The following is a 17,446-nucleotide window of genomic DNA, read 5'->3' on the forward strand; positions in this document are numbered from 1 at the left end:
ATCCCTTTCTGGCTCCTTGCCAGACATAGCCAGTGGCCCCTCCAGTGCCTTCCATTCCGGTCCCCCTTTGTTGTGGGCTTTCCAGCCAAATGGCTGCACCAGTAAAAATTAAGGCCATCCAGGGCTGAGCCCAGGAGACCCTCTGCCTATGAGAGAAAGTTACAAAGTCTGGTTTTAGGATTATCAGTTTAAAATAACAACTTTTCAACTTAGAACAGACAAGAGGAAATGAAATATGCTTCAGTTAGTAGAAGAAAGATGAGGTCTACATAAAGTTCCATAGGGTATTCCACCAGAATCCTGCCCCTTAAAAAGTATCAAAAGTTCAACAAATATTTCAAAAATAGAGTTCTATTATGAATCAAAGAGTATAGATCATAACCATGAGAAGTATGGAACTCTTTCCAGACTTGCAATGGACATGGAACTGCAAACTTGAAAACTTAGCAACTATTTATAATTGACACCATTTCTCCTATTAAATAGAACTTATAGAAAAACAACTGTTATTGGACCATTTCAAAAAACAGTTTAGCATTCAAAACAGTTAAAAATAAAACTACCATAAGACCTAATGTTTCCACTTCTAGGTATCAACCTTAGAGAAATTTACAATTGCCCCAAACTGGAAACAACCTAAAAGCTCATCATCAGGTGAATGGATAGACACAATGCAGTATATCCATACAATGAAATAATACTCATAAATAAAAAGAAATGAACTAGTGACACGTGCTACATTATAAGTGAACATCAAAAACATGCCAAATAAGAGTAGTCAGATATAGCGGGAAAAAAATGGCATAGATAATAGAGGCTCTGTTCATCCCTATGGCAACCAAATCAAAGTTGTGACGGAAACAAGGAGCAAACAGCAAGGAAAATTGCCTGGGATCTAGAAGAACAAGATGTACAACTACGGAGAAATCCAAGAAATCACCCTGTAACAGCAGGATAGGACGAAGCGAGGACGCGAGGCTGCCCGGTCTCTAATGGCTGAGTGAGACAGAGGCTACGGTGGTGGCAGTGGCAGAAGCCTCTTAAAGGGGCGGCATCTGCAAGTGGATTTTCGAGGTGACGGACCTGCTCACTCTGTACTAGTGCTGGTTCGTGTAGGCAGCACCAGGGACTTACAGGAGACATTGTCGGAATGAGGGCCAAGGCAAGACTCATACTATACAGAAGTGCCTGTGGTATCCACTGTTCCTTGTTGAGCCCTCCACCCTCCCAGTGCACGGACACAGCACCGCCAGAGCCTAGACCTAGTCAAACTAGATAAGAGAGGTCGCTCAACCAGAGGAGTCCCTAAAACTCCTCCTCCCCCAACTAGCAGCCCCACCTAAACCACATCCAGTATATCCTCAGTGAGTCAGATGCTCCTTGCTGAGCAGCACCTAGACTCACACTGGTGGCAGCTGGCCTCAGTTTCTGGTGTGGCCTTTTGAGGTAACTGTAAGCACAGCATCTATGGATTGCTTGCTGAATCTTAACAGGTGGCCCCGGAGGGGCAGAGGCTTGGACTAAATTTGTCCTGCAACTGAATTCCTCTCAGGACTGTGCCACTGGACACTTACTTCACAAATCTACACTAAGAAGACTGAAAAACTTAGGAGCTTTGCTTAGTACATAGAAACAGATGCAGAAAGGCAGCCAAAATGAGAAGACAAAGAAGCAGAAACCATATGAGAGAACAGAATAGAGATCCAGAAACAATGGAATCAAGTAATCTAACAGATGCAGAGTTCAAAACGCTGGTTATAAAGATACTCAGTGAACTTTTGGGAAGTGTAGATAAATTCAGTGAGAACTTCAGCAAAGAGATAAAAGTCATAAAAATGGAAATGGAAATTATAAAAAGGAACCAGTCTGAAATGAAGAACACATTATCTGAGATGAAAAGTACATTAAATGGAATAAACAAAGGAATAAACAAAGTGAATAAAGAAGAGGATCAAATGCCCTATCTAGAAGACGGGAAAGCCAAGGACAGTCGATCAGAATGGCAAGGAAAAAGATGCCAAGACTATAAAAATAATCTGAGAAGCATATGAGACACTATTAAAGGTCAAAACAGCCCTCTGATCGGTGTATCTGAAGGTAAACAAGATGCTGAACAGCTATTTGAAGAAATAATGATGGAAAACTTCCCTAACCTGGTGAAGGAAATGGACATACAACCCTAGAAAGCTCAGAGAACCTCCAGAACCAGAGGTCCAACGAGGTCCACACCAAGACACATCATAATTAATATGTTAAAGGTTAAATACAAAGAAAAAAATCTTAAAAGCAGCAAGAGAAAAGCAGATAGTTAACCTTCAAGGGAACACCCATAAGACTGGCAGCTGATTTCTCAAAAGAAACTATGCAGGACAGAAGGACTTGGCAAAAAATCTTCAACGTGATGAAAACTCAGGATCTACAACCAAGAATACTTTATCCAGCAAAGCTATTATTTAGAGTTCAAAGACAGATAATGAGCTTTCCAAATAAAAATAAGCTAAAGGAATTTATCACCACCAAGCCAGTATTATAGGAAATGTTGGAGAAACTTCTTTAAGAAGAAAAAACATGTATCAAAAACAGGAATAAAGAATGGTAACAACTACATTCCTACCAATAAGTACCTCAAATGGAAAAGAATTAAGTGCTCCACCTAAAAGATAGAGTGGATGAATGGATAAGAAAACAAGACCCCTACATGTTTCCTACAAGAGACTCACTTCAGATTAAAAGACACACACAGACTAAAAGGAAAGGGATGGAAAAAGATATTGCTTTGATGGACCTAGAAGGTGTTTAAGTCAGAGAAAGATAAACACTATATGATTTCACTTATATGCAGAATCTAAGGAATAAAAGGAACAAACTAATCAAAAACAGACTCACAAATACAGTAGACAATTTGGTGATGGACAAAGGGGTGAGGGTTTGAGGGGCTGGGAGAATGGGGTGAAGGGTTAAAGAAGTACAAATTAGTAGCTTTTGGAAGTATAAATTAGTAGCATGGCTTAGGGAATGCAGTTAGCATTAAAATGTTGGCTAGGTGGAGGGTCAGGGGAGCAATTGAGGGGATTGTTTTATGAACTATATAGATGTCTAACCAATGTACTGTATACCTGAAACTAATTAAAATAAATAAATTTTTTTAAAAACTTGTCAGATTTAAGAATACATACTGTAAAATTCCCTTTGTATAAAATGTCTAGAAAAGGCAAATTTATAGAGACAGAAAGTAGATTCGTGATGACCTGGGGCTGGAGATAGAAATGAAAATTAAGGTTAAATGGGAATGAGGGATCTTTCTGGAGAAATTAAGTTTTAAAACTGATATGTGGTGATGTAAAACTGATTTAAAACTGATTTAGTAACTCAGTAAAGTTACTAGAAATCACTGAATTGTACATTTGAAATGGGTGAAATTTATGACATGTAAAAATACCTCAACAAATTTAATTACATGTTTACTTTTATGCAATAAATATGTTCCTAAAAGTCTGTGTGTTATAATCAAGATTATATGTGATAAGCACAAATAAAAGCATTAAGAAAAAGTATATAACAATAGGTACAGAAGAAATCTTAGAAATTATTTTCTAAAAAGCACACGCAAATGTATACTGATAAAGCTAAAATGCTTATGATGTGGATAGTTCTTTGGTAAAATACTTTTCCCCAAAATTAGCTTAAAAACAAGTAAATGAATACATCGATACCCAACAAAAATATTATTTATCAAAGACTTATCTCTTAAAAACTTTGCATACTTATCAGAATAAAGATAAGATTAAATACATATATGACTCCTATACTACATAAGAAAATGTTTCAGGGACTTTTTTGTAAGTAAAAAATTTATTTTATACAGCTTTGTCATTCATAACCAAAAAAAAGACTAATACCAATCTCATTTATGATTGCTGATGCAAAAATTCTAATAATATAAAAGCATTTTTATTTTATTAGTAATGGGGTACTTAAAGAAACTAGATTTTAAAAGTTAAAGCTAGAAACTGCCCAAAAATCAGTTGCAGCATTCTAAAATGGAAACTAGAATTTGCAATTGGACAACTCTTTCCTTTTGGGGTGCAGATTCCTCCTACTAAGCCCTTGGAGTTCTCTGAACTCTTGAGAAAATTTAAACCAGTAGAGAAAAGCAATTATACCCACTACAAGGTATTAACTGCAGAGCTGTGCCACTACATGTTTGTTATCTGTCAGCCTGCCCCATTTCTGAAAACTATTTGTCTGTCCTTGTCTAAGCACTGGATCAGAAGAAATTAGAAGCCAGAGCTAAAACAGGAAGGCTGTGCAACCCTGATCTATCCCTCACCTCAGGCAGGAGGAAAGACTGCAACAAGAAAACATATTTGGGTATTCTGGGCTGCAGACATTCCACATGGGATATTGTTTAAAGCTGAATAAGCCATACTTTGGGGAAGGTACCATCAAGCCATGGGAGTGGAATCAGATCATAACTCTGAGAGTAGGGATCCAAATTCACTTTCTAAGATGTCCCCACTGCTTTTCTCCTTGAGGCAGAATGTAAAGTGCTATGGACCAGAAAAACAAAGGACTTGCCCTTTCCTCTGCTTGGCTCTGAGCAGAAGGTATGTCTGTGTTCTCTCAATGGTGGCACCAACCCTCCACAAAAGGCCTGTCGATGGTTTGGGCTTGTGGGTTCTTCGAGTGACCACTCCTGGCAGAAGTTAGCAACCTTCACTATAGGAGAGCAACTGTGCCTAGCAAAACAGCTGTCATGAGGGTCAGGGCAGGGGATCTATCAGAGACAGGAATACAGTGGCAAGATAAATGACTAGAGAACAAATCTCAGAAACAGGTGAGGGAAACACCTGGAGATGGTGGTAATTTATAGCAGGAGGCCAGCAGGGGGCTTGTGCCTTACTAATTTAGATAAAAACAGGAGGTGTGATTCCATTCTACAGTCATAATTAGAGAAGCCAGCAGCAGCACATAGGTTACAACAATGAATTATGCAACATGACAAAGCAGAGTTTATCCTCCACAGTCAAGAATAGTTTTTAATAATGAAAAACATTATTATAATAAATCATAATAGGTCAAATAAAAAGCATAGGTTCACTTGAATTGACTAGAAAGGCATTCAATAAACTCTAATACCTATTCTTTTTTAAAAAAACTTAAATGATATATGGGATACTACTTTACCATACTTAAGACTAGCACTCAAAAATCAATAGATTAACATTCTACTTAACAATGAATACTAGAAATATTCCTATTACCAAAAAAACTAAGACAAAAATGCTACTATCACCAAATAATAGAGTTCAGAAACTTCTAGAAAAAGCATTAAGGTGGTTAATAGTAATAAGAAGTATCATTTTGGAATGAAAAAAAACTCTACTGATTTTCCAGTCACATTATTGTATAAGTACAAAACCCAGAAGAAACACTGAAAATCTACTAGCAATATTAAGAAAACTAAGGTATAACACAAATCAATTACTTTCTTATATAACATCAATAACTAAATTATAAAATATGGAAAAATATCCACACTAGCAACAAAAAATGTTCTCTATAAAATATGTAGGACCTATAAAAACCAAAGTAATTTTTACTGAGAGACATAAAAAGATGCTTACATTTTTAAAAAAATACACAATGATATTGGATAGAAAAGCTCAGTTCTGTAAAAATGTGTACTTTTCCCAAATTAAAATATAAGTTTAGTGACAGTCCACTTAAAATTCTAAAAAAAAGGGAACAAAATTAGTCTAAATTTCCATATTAAAAAAGGCAAAAATATCTAAGAAATTTCTCAAAAGAAAACTAATAATGGGAGACTTTTCCATGCTATATATTAAAACACTTATAAAGCTATAATAAATTCTACAGTGGTACTAGGCCCAATAATTAATGAATAGATCTTCAAAAGAGATTGCTTTAAAAAGACATTAAAATACATAGTAACTAAATATGATAAATAAAGGATCATATGTCAGACAGGGAAAGAGTGAATAATACAACATATGATGTGGGAAAAATCAGCAACCTCTGCTCAGACCATCATCCAGTCTCTCCTGTGGCCTATGAGGCCCTCCATGACTGAGGTCTTGCTACCTTTCCAACCTCATTTAACAACTCTCTTGACTCACCCTGTTCCTACCTCCTAAAACATCTTCCTGTGTCTCAAACATGCTAAACTTGTTCCTGCCTCAGGGCCTTGATGCACTGTGGTCTATGCCTGGGGGCCCCTTCAGTTCAAAAGTCATCTCTTCAGAGTTGTCCCTGACAACCATTGCTCAAATAACATCCTCATAGTCATACCAGACACTTGCAATTAATGGCACTATAGTTATAGATTTATCAGTGCCTGAAATTACTTTATGAACATGTTGTCTTTCTGACTAGAATGTAGGCACTCTAAGAGTAGAGTGCTTATTTCTGTTTCTACTAAATCCTCATGGCCTAAAAAAAAAAATCTCTTAGCACTTACTAGAGGCTTAAGAAATGTATACAGGTGTGTGTGCATATGAATGTGTATATATTCACATATACTGTGTACATATACAAATGTGTGTATATGCATATACATTATATTAATATATGTGAACATATATTGATAAGGGCCGTTTAATACAGATTTGTCTTCTACACAATAATTTTGTATTAAGTGTACATATTAACAAATATTAACCATATTAATTTAGTTGAACAGCAAGATATATAGTTATAGATTTATTAACAGTGAGAGATCTATTGTGCTATTCACTGTCATCACATAACATCATTTAATTATAATCTTATCCTCATCACTTATTTTTATCCATACTATAAACATTCTACTTATCACACTGTAAATAGAGCATTAGGTTAATGAGTCTCTTTCAGACCTAACTTTCTCATCTGACCTTGCTCCTACTACTCCCAAACTACTCCCCACCTACACAACACCTCTCATTTCTGCATGAGCAACCCCATTTGCTGGCAGCTTCGTGTTTGAGTCCCTAGCTGTCATCCCCACTGCTCACTGTGAAATAGGGATCATAAATAAAAGAAACTATTTTTATTGTTTTTGAAATAAGAAGAGAGAATCTATAAAATACAGTAAAAAATTAGGAGTAGAATCATCCAAAATCTGTGAGCTGTACCAAGAAATCCCTTCCCAAAAATGAGGTTATAAAAGATGTTTTTTTCTTCCTAATTATATGTTTCACATCCTAAAACCAACCAATCACAGTCCATATAGAGTATTTGCCTATATGTGTGTATGTGTGTGTGTGTGTGTCCACATTGTGAGTGGTTTGTTTTTGTCAGGTCACCTGTTGTAAAAGGATCAAGGAGTATTGGAAGGAAATATTTTAGTATTTATGTGTTACTTTCAGCAATTTAATTACCCACTTCTTAAAGAATAGGAGATGGATTATAGAAAAAGACTTGGCTTGAACTGCTCAAGTAATATAGCGAAATGTCTTTATTAAGACTTTTTCTTTCTGAGGAACATTTCACAATAAAGTATAATACAAGTCGCTGACCTCTAGAAAGGTCCAACGTGGCCTCAGGATTAGTTTGACCAAGCCAGGCCATATGTTCAGTTTTATTATTATATCTGTCCTAAAGAGTGAAATTTCCAATCTAAAAATCTATATTATTGTAATCCAGCTACACAGAGATTTAATTTGCCTCCAGTTTAAAACAAAACAAAAAACTCTACCTGTTCCATAGCCCTAGATTGCTTCATAAGAAAAAGAGCTTTCAAAGAACATATTTAATTTTTCACCTTCCTATTTCTTAACCAACACAACCACAGATGATATATAAACTAAAATCATGAAATAAAAATATTCCCCATAAAAATAAGAAAAAAATATTGTATCAAATTTTCATGGCTCTCAGGGTTGAGCCTGGTTAGTAATTGGATAGGAGACCACCTAGGAAGACCAGGTGCTGTAGGCATAAAAAAATAAAAATTTAAAATTTAAAAAATAAATAAATAAAAATCTTCATAGCTCTTATAGCATAAAGAAATCAACTACCTGCCACATTTGTTTAATATAGATGCCAGGCAAAAAAAAAAAAAAAAGGCACTCTGCATATTTCTCAGTCCAGTTATCTCCATTTATGCTATTATTTCATCCTTTGTACTTCTTGTAATTTCAATTTTCCATTGCAATAAGAAAAAAATGCCCAATAAAAGTTCTTGCCAGGATCTTCAAAGAAATTCTGTTTCACCCCTAATATTTTAAGTTTATGCTCTGATAAGTAGGGTCATATGTGTTTCTCCTTCAGGAATAGAACGTTTTGGGGCTCAGATTTCTCCCAAGGAAGTGAGGTGGTCTGGGCAGAATGGACATGAATCGAGAACCCTTCTTTGTTTGAGTACTGAAAATCAAGGTGTTGACAAATGTCAGGAACCAGTAACCAATTCCTAGCTAGCCAAAGAACAACGATTTAAAAGAGGGATAGGAAAGTCATTGAAATAGAAACCCAGGAACCTGACTTTCCAAGTCACACCTAGAGACATTTGCTCAGTTTTTAGAAGCTAGTCCTAAACATTTATCTTCTTTTTCCTGTTTGCTGGTTCACTCTTCCCCAACTGACAGCCTCAATCCTCATCCAGTCATCTCTGTTTCTCAGCTAATTCCAGCCTCTGGTTTCTAAGTCAATATGACTTCCCAGCCTGGAATTTAACATCTATTCTCTAAGGATACAACAGTGAAGGAAAGAAAATCTCTGCCCTCAAGGAGCTTATATTTTAGAGGGAGGAAAAAGACAACAAACAAAATAAATAATTAAAATATAGAGTATTAGTTGACCATATGACAATGCTTGTAGTCAAATTTTTGCCCTGGAAAATTGGCAATTTCACGTAAGTAAAGCTATCTATTAAATGGTGATGAATATTATTTTTTAAATGAAAAAAAAAAAGGAGAACAGGCAGTAGGGTGGATGGCGGAGTGAGGGCAGAGAGGGTTACAATTTAAAACAAAGCAATCAGTCTCCAAATAGTGGAATTATGTAAGATTGTTTTTTTACTTATTCATTATTTTTCTAAGAAGTATGCATTCCTCTACAATGAGTCTTTAAAAACTTTATAATATTGGAATTGATGAAAAACTGAAATGAGTCATTTAAACCTGTAAATTTTAGGGTATTTACATAAACAGGAATATAAGATACAGATCACATTAACACAATATTACTCATACCCTATGAAATTAAGTTAAAAAAATAAAGTGTGATATAAATCTTTAATTATATATGTTCTAAGCCATTATTTTTAAAAGAAATAAACTGCATTTTAATGAGCATAGTAGAAATATAATTTATGTTACACGTTTAAAAAATACATAATCAGAGAAGAACTCCTATTATTGGATCATCCAAACAGTAAATTTCCATCTAACACAATGCTTTTCAGTATTTAAATTGTTTGTGAACTACAAAAATGTGGGGAGAGGGGAGAACTACTTACAAAATGTCCCTATAAAACAGAGAACTAAAAAAATAAACTAATACATGACTTAAATATTTATGTACCAAAAATGGTATTATCACAAATTTATAAATAAATTCCATTAAAATTAGAATACTAGTAAAATTAATTATTAAATTAACCCATTGAACATGGACTAAATCTAAAAGAAAGAAGTGAATTTTGCTCCTGAATACTGACAGACCTAGCTCAGTAATCTAACAGTACACATGTGCCTGTTCCCCAAAAGAAATCTCTAAACCAACACTGTCTAACAGAACTTTTTGCAAGGCTGGAAATGTTCTGCGCTATCTAATAAGATAACCACTAGCCACACATGGCTATGGAGCATTAGAAATGTAGCTAATGCAACTGAAAAACAGAATCTTAAATTTTATTTAAGTGAATTAATTTAAATGGCCACAAGAGGCTAGTGGCTACTAATCCAGACAACACAGCTCTAAATCTTGCCTCTTGCATTCTTTTGTTATTAACTCATAGTCTTCCATCTACCTAGTTCCCCGGTGTAGACATCTTAGGTTCTAGTTTTCACTCTAAGTCTTCATTTCTTGTCTTTCTGGCCTCAAATTTTTCTTACTGAGCTCTTGCATAGCTGATTTCAGCAAAGCCATATGCCAGTGCTGCTCAGCTCAGAAACATGAATGGCAGAGCCTGATCTCTTCCCACTTGCCTATAGGAAATGGGGTACAAATGCTTTTTTAAAAAAGTGAACAACTAGATGTGCGGTAAGACTTAGACACTATACTTACCCAAAGGGAAGAGATTAAATCCAGTGATTCATCAAAAGCCATTTCCAAACCTAAAATTCTGTTATTTCAAACCTAAAATTCTAGGTAGACAAATGACAATTTCCAAAATTATACTGTATTTAAAGAATAATCCCAGTACCCTAATCCTCATAGAGTACTTGGATTATTCTTTAAATACAGTATTTAAGGAATACTGTATTCTTTAATATAGTATTATCAAAGTATCTAATGGCATTATTAAGAATCACACATCATGTAGCCAGTTTTCTGAATCATTGAGCAAAAGGGTAACTTTCTCTTTTCTGCTGTTAAGAAAGATGTTTCAAAACCCAAAGTATTATTTTCACAATTTATTGTAATTCATAGGAACTTAAGTCACATACATTCTTATGAAAAATACTGGAGTAAGTCTTGCCCTCCATTTTAGATTCTTATATTTGTTGCAGCTTTTCAATTTCAAATGGATATCTATTTATTGTTATTTGCCAGATTTTGTAACTTACAATAGATATAATAGATATTATATCAAGAGATATAATAGTTTTAAATGTGGTATTTGATTGATATAGGAAGATGAAGTAAAATATAGTAAGAAAACAAAATTTTACAGAAGGATAAGAAAGTAGATTCAATGTGTATCGGACAAAGACTTACTGGTTTAGCACGACATCGAGAATAAAAGATGTTCCAAAGACATCAACCTGGAAGCTTGCCTGATCCACATGAGTCAACTGCAATACAAAAAGATAAGAGGTAATTATTATTCAGCCACAGCAATCAGATGATAAGCATTTCTTACGATCACTCGAAAAAGGTTTACAATATATCATAAATTAGAAAACAGTTCAAAATGGAAATTGAATGAAAACAAAGTAAAATCTGCAGCTTCTTAGAAGACAAGCATTCACCAATTTGAAATCAAACACCACCCAATCAAGGAGGGCAAGTGCCCTACCTTCCTGGCTTATCTCAAGTGGCTAAACATTTGATTTCCAAGAAAACTGCACTTCATTCACTTTATTTTATATTACATGGCTGGCTCCTTTAAAATTAAGTTTTGTACATTAAAAAGAAATAGAACAAAATATGTTCAATTCAAGAGTAAGATAATATGATGAATGTGATCAAAAAAAAAAAAACACCTTTTCATCCTGTCTTAAAGATATACTTTAAAAATATTTCTGTTCTAATTTATCAAACATTTCATAGAGGTTTCTACATCTTCCTAAGAGCATAAGTGAACCTCTGCCCATCTATTGCAAATTCACCAATCAACATTTTCTTGGGAAAAAACATCACTATTTCCCATGCTATTCTTGAAACTCGCAGAGAAAATCACAAGAGACTCTAAACTACAAAAATGTAGTGTTACCAATAACATAATATTAACATATTGAATAATCACATGCATTAACTGAAAAAAAGGAGGAAGCAAAGTTATTCATTCTGTTTGACTTCCCAAATATTAACAATAGCTATATCTAAGCAATACTATGAATTATTTGAATTTTTTGTTTTTGTTTCTATAGTATCCAAACTTTCTAAAATAAACATGTATAATTTCTACAGCAAGGAATAAAAAAAGCAAACACTATTTTAGAGATAAAAACCATCTGAGCAACTCTATTTATGTAGCATGTGAGGCAGATGGTGCTGCTCCCTGAGAACCAGTGCACATCCTGGGATTCTGTTGAACATAAAGGGCACCTGAACCATCCCTGGCATTTTCACACACAGTAAACTTATGGTATCAGGTGAAAGGAGAGCACTTAACTAATAATAATAAAGCTTTTTTGAAGGAAAGGATAACCTCTCTGTTTTTAAGTACTTAAAAGCAGTGAGGGTGGGAGAATGCAGTATCTCAGCTGCAAACATTCCAATCTTCATGAAATCCTAAGGATAAAGAGCCATCTCTCAGTCTCATTAACCTCATTAACCATTCAACCTTCACTCTTTCCAATAACATCCTGGCTATCACCAAATTCTGCCTTCTTTTTTTTCACATTTAATTTTATTTTTATTAAATTTTGGGGGTGATATTGGTTAATAAAATCGAATAGGTTTCAAGTGTACAATTCAATATTGTCATATGTATATTGCATTGCATTTACCACTCAAAGTTAAATTTCCTTCTGCCACCAAATATTTCACCCCCTTTATCTCTATCTACCTCCCCCAACCTTCCCTCCAACCCGCTGGTAACTACTAATTCACTATCCACATCCATGAGTCACTATTTGTTTGTCATGTTTGTTTGTTACTTTTAGTTTTACATCTCACATATGAGTAAAATCATATGGTTCTCAACTTTTTCTGACTTATTTCACTTAGCATGATAATCTAAAGATTCATCCATGTTGTCACAAATGGTAGTATCTCATCTTTTCCTATGGCTGAGTAATATTCCATTGTATATACATATCACATCTTCTTTATCCAATCATCTATTGATGGACACTCTGGTTGTTTCCTTGTCTTGGCCACTATGAACAATGCTGCTACGAATATCAGAGTGCATATACCTTTGCAGATAAATGTTTTCAAGTATTTGGGGTAGATACCCAGAAGAGGGATTATTAGGTCATAAGGTAATTCTATTCTTAGTTATTTGAGGAACCTCCATACTGTTTTCCATAGAAACTGTACCAATTTACATTCCCACCAGGAGTGTATGAGGGTTTTTTTTTCCCCATGACCTCTCAAATACTTGTTATTATTTGTCCTGTTGATGACAGCCATTCTAACAGCTGTAAGATGGTAGCTCATTGTGGTTCTGATTTGCATTTTTATGATAGTTCTTGGAACCACACCTTACCTTTCATCTCCACATCTGGCACAGATTATATTCTCCCTTATCTTTCTAAAATAGATTTCTCACCAAATTCTCAAATGTAAGCCCTAGATTTTCTACTGTTTCAAATACAAACTTTCCCTGCATAGCAAGAGCCTCCACAATCACTTCCCCTACTCCAGACATAATGGCACTCAAATCCCCAAGGACTCACACTTGATTCACACTCAGCTCTCTCTTCTGCTCTTTAATACAACAAGCTATATGTGTTCCAACTTTTTCTGTGGCTTTTGTTCACCACTTCTGCTGAGTGCTTTTCAGAACCAGGCCCTTGTGCAGTGATCTTCGTCAATGCCATTTTCCAGAAATGGCCCTATCTCTCTTTCAAGACTTAGATCAAGTTGCTCCTTGTTAATAGTCTGCCAGTCTGCCATAACAAAGTACTACAAACTAGGTGGCTTACACAACAGAAATTTACTTTTCCACAGTTCTGGAGGCCGGAAGTCCAAGATCAAGGTATTGGCAGATTTGGTTTCTCCTGAGGCCTCTCTCCTTGGCTTACAGACAGCCACCTTCCCATGTGTCCTCACAAGGCCTTTTCTCTATTCATGCACATCCCTTGCATATCTCTATCTATCTATCTATCTATCTATCTATCTATCTATCTATCTATCTATCTATCCCTCTCTGTCTATCTGTCTCTCTTTTCCAGTAAGGACATTAGTCATTTTGGATTAAGGTCTGTCCACATCTTGACCTCATTTAACCCTAATTACTTTTTCAAAGGGCCTATCTCCAAACACAGTCACATTAGAGGTTAGGGCTTCAACATACAAATTTTGGAGAGTACACAATTCAGTCCAAATACTCCTCTTCCACAAAGTCTTCTCAACCCCTTCCAATCTCCTTTCCTCCTCCTCCTCCTCAGTACCATTCAGTTTGCTATCAGGGCCTCAGTACTGACCAGCATCACGCACTCAATAAGTATTTCCTGACTTACTCATTTGAGGGTTTGTTTTATCAATCACTTGGACGCATAAACGAACAACAACTGAACAGCTATAAATTACCTGCTTATAAAATGCAGTCCTTCCATCAGAGTTGTTCTAAATGCCATGTCAATGGATAATGTCTTTCCTTTTGTCTAAAAGCTCTTTGAGTTTCCTGAAGTGCTAACTACCCAGTTTTGGAAACAGCCTAAGGAAAGCTCTGCTTACTAGAATTGATGTCTCAATTAAAATGAATCTCTCTCTCTCCTCCATTCTTTCTCTGCATTTATTGTGGTGAACAGGGCAGAGATCATCTCTTATTCATCATGGCATCATGATTACAGCTTGGATCAAGATAACATTACCATTCTTTTTAAGAAGATATTTACTATTTGCATTAATTTGTCTAATTGCTTATATTTTCTTTTTCCTGCAGCTTCATTTTACAACTGGTATTTTATTTTATTGATCTCACCCATGCCCTAAGGAGAAAACCATTACTTAAATTCAAAAGAAAATCTATTTATAGATGTTTAACTGTTATTTAGTAAAAAAAAAAAAAAAAAGTTTGCATTATTGATTAGAATAGAATTGTATTAATATAGTTTTAATGTAAGGAAGGCTTCCTTAGACTGTATACAGATTGATTCATTCAACATCTTCTGAGAGTCTACCAAGTGCTGGGAACTATTTTGATTTGATGGACAAGGTAGTGGAGAAGACTGTTTCTGCTCTAGTGTTTATCATCTAATATGGGGAGACAGAAAATGACAAATAAAATGACAAAAAATGAACAACTAAATAAAAAAATAAATTTAAAAAACAAATATACTATTCTCAGATTTAATAAGATGGTAAACAGGTGACGAGGGTAAATGGAATTCTAGGTGGTCCTGGAAGCCTCTCTGAGAAGATGATATCTCAGTGACAACCTGAGTGACTAGAAGGGGTCTGTGGCAGACAAAATAATGACCTTCACAGATGCCCACACTCTAATCCCTAGAACCTACGAACAAGCTGCCTTATTGGGCAAAAAGAACTCTGCAGATGTGATTAAGTTAAGGACCTTGAGATGAGATTATCCTGGATTATCCAGGTGGGCCCAATCTGATCACAAGGGTCCTTAGAAAATCAGAGTCTTACAAGGGTCAGAGTCAGAGAAGATGAAATGATGGAAATACAGATTAGAATGAGGTGAGAAAAGGCTACATGCCAAGGCATGCTGTAAACTTTTAGACTAGAAAAAGCAAGGAACAAATATTCCAGAAGGAGCACAGCCCTGGCAACATCTTTGTTTTAGCCTTTAAGACCCATTCTGAGATTCTGATATCTAGAACTGTAAGAAAATTATTTTTTATTGTTTTATGACATTAAATTTGTGGTAATGTGTTACAGCAGCAATGGGAAACTAATACAGCATTACTGGCAATGTTCTTGAACATTTAAAAAAGCAACCCCAATAAAGAGCTTATCTCACTAGTGTTCAATGTCACTTTCCTCCACGGCTTGATTATAACCAAGGCACTCACAGCATTAGAATGGATTCCCATGAGGGCACGAGGATCAAATATAGTACTTCCTAGCCAAATCAAATTTGCAGTGGCAATCACTAAAATCAAACATTGCCATAGTTTCCTCACATTTTATGTGGTCCTCTACCATTCAGGAACATACCTTCCCCTAATGTCTAATTTAACAAATAGGCCAAAGAAAAGAAATATGTTTACTTCTTTAGATTATCTTGCAGAAAAAAATTAACTAAGTAGAATTACACTGAATTCATGCTATATTAACAATTCAGCTTGTTATTCAACAGCATTGAAGTAAGCCAGGATGGTTTTCAGAAAGTTAATCTTAGACTTTGACTTTTTAATTCGAAGGAAAAGGAAAACTTGTTAAGAAAGAACTAATACCAGGATTTTCTTTTCTTTTTTGGGGGCGGTGGGGGGGAGGTGGTGACAGGACGGGGGTGACAGGACAGGGGTTCCCTTAACATATATTGCCAAAAAAATTCTAATATTTATTAACTTTACCCAGAAGATTAAAAGCTAGTAATGGCTGTCAGAGCTACCTGCAAAATCAAATTTTGCAGAAATACATTCTTTCAAATTACTATATATAAATGATGTGTGATTTTAAAAAAACATTAATCAAACACTTTAATATCATAGAATAATACTGCGACAACCCTTAGAGCTCATATAATACAATATCCTTATTTTACAAACAAGAAAACTGAGGTCAATGTGGGCAAATATCGTTTCCAAGGTCACTCTATTCGGAAGCAGAGCAGGTGTTTCACCTCCTGGCAAGCTTTTTCCATCGCACTTCTTCCTTGCTTTCATTCTTTAGCTCAGAGGAGTTTGCAAGTTTTACTGGGTTCTAATGGGTAATTATTATAATAAAAGCATTTTTAGAGTCATGAAAATACACTTTTAAAGAATATAGAAAGAAAATCAAATGATGAAAAACAATTTTTAGCACTCCGTTTTCATCAGAAAAGTCAATAATGTTACCATATTTGACAGAGTACAAGTTCTAAGGCTGATCTGATTACAACCTTAGAAATTAGGAATTATGGTTTAATATATACAAGAAAAACAACTTTTAAAGGAAAAATATGACATAGGTATGGTAAAGTGTGTGCGCGTATGTGTGTGTTTTTAGGACTGAGACAAGCAGTGAGGCTGACATTTATAGAAGCTATGAAACAAAAGACTGAGGGAGAAAAGTGCAAAAATATAAAATAACTCTCCAGATGGCAAGAAAACATAATAAATCAATGATTACATAAGGATAATTTTAATTTCAAATTTCAAAAGTGAATCATAGAATTTTAGGACCAGAAGAACCTAATATAATCCCCAGATTGAGGTCTGTTTATTATTCATGGGCAATAGCTGAAATTTAAATGTGAAGTTAATATAACCCTCCTGCTCCTTATGCATTTTACTTCTTGGCAGCCCATCTTTTTCTCCTAACATCTCCTAGAACCAATGAACCACGGCCAACCTACATATCCCAAGGAGCAAATACAAATGAACTTTTCAAGACTTCCTTATTCATAACCATGTTTTTAAAGCAAAGTTGACATTAAAACTTTCATGTTAGAATCAGAAATTTGACACGAGGAGAAAGGCAAGGTATGTTGGTTTTTAATTAAGCCCAACCTGAATAGAAGCAATTGAATACCAATGGGTGGGAATATTGCCAGTCAAATGGTATTGTGCAACACGATAATTGTGAAAGTAATGAACATTATTAAAAGTCTTTAATGCATGTAACAGAATCTTTAGTTATTCTGCATCCTAAATATTCCTTTGCCATTTGATTGTTCCAACTTAGTTTTGAAAAAAATACAAGTGTAATTTCTGGTGTCTGATAATTCAACTCCAATAAAAAACAAAATACCAAATCATTAATATATATATTACAT

The 17,446-nt window shown here is 34.9% G+C and overlaps 1 protein-coding gene across 1 annotated transcript in view; it reads right to left on the reverse strand.

Moving 5' to 3' along the window:
• Positions 1–17,446, reverse strand: part of ADAM22 (ADAM metallopeptidase domain 22) — a 236,308-nt gene that overhangs the window by 191,183 nt on the left and 27,679 nt on the right. Inside the window, exon 3 of the mRNA XM_023532581.1 lies at positions 10,885–10,961. Coding sequence (XP_023388349.1) covers positions 10,885–10,961 — 77 coding nt within the window. The remainder of the gene's footprint in view (positions 1–10,884; positions 10,962–17,446) is intronic.

Source organism: Pteropus vampyrus, unplaced genomic scaffold, assembly GCF_000151845.1.
Source record: "Pteropus vampyrus isolate Shadow unplaced genomic scaffold, Pvam_2.0 Scaffold4, whole genome shotgun sequence".
Lineage (NCBI taxonomy): Eukaryota > Metazoa > Chordata > Mammalia > Chiroptera > Pteropodidae > Pteropus > Pteropus vampyrus.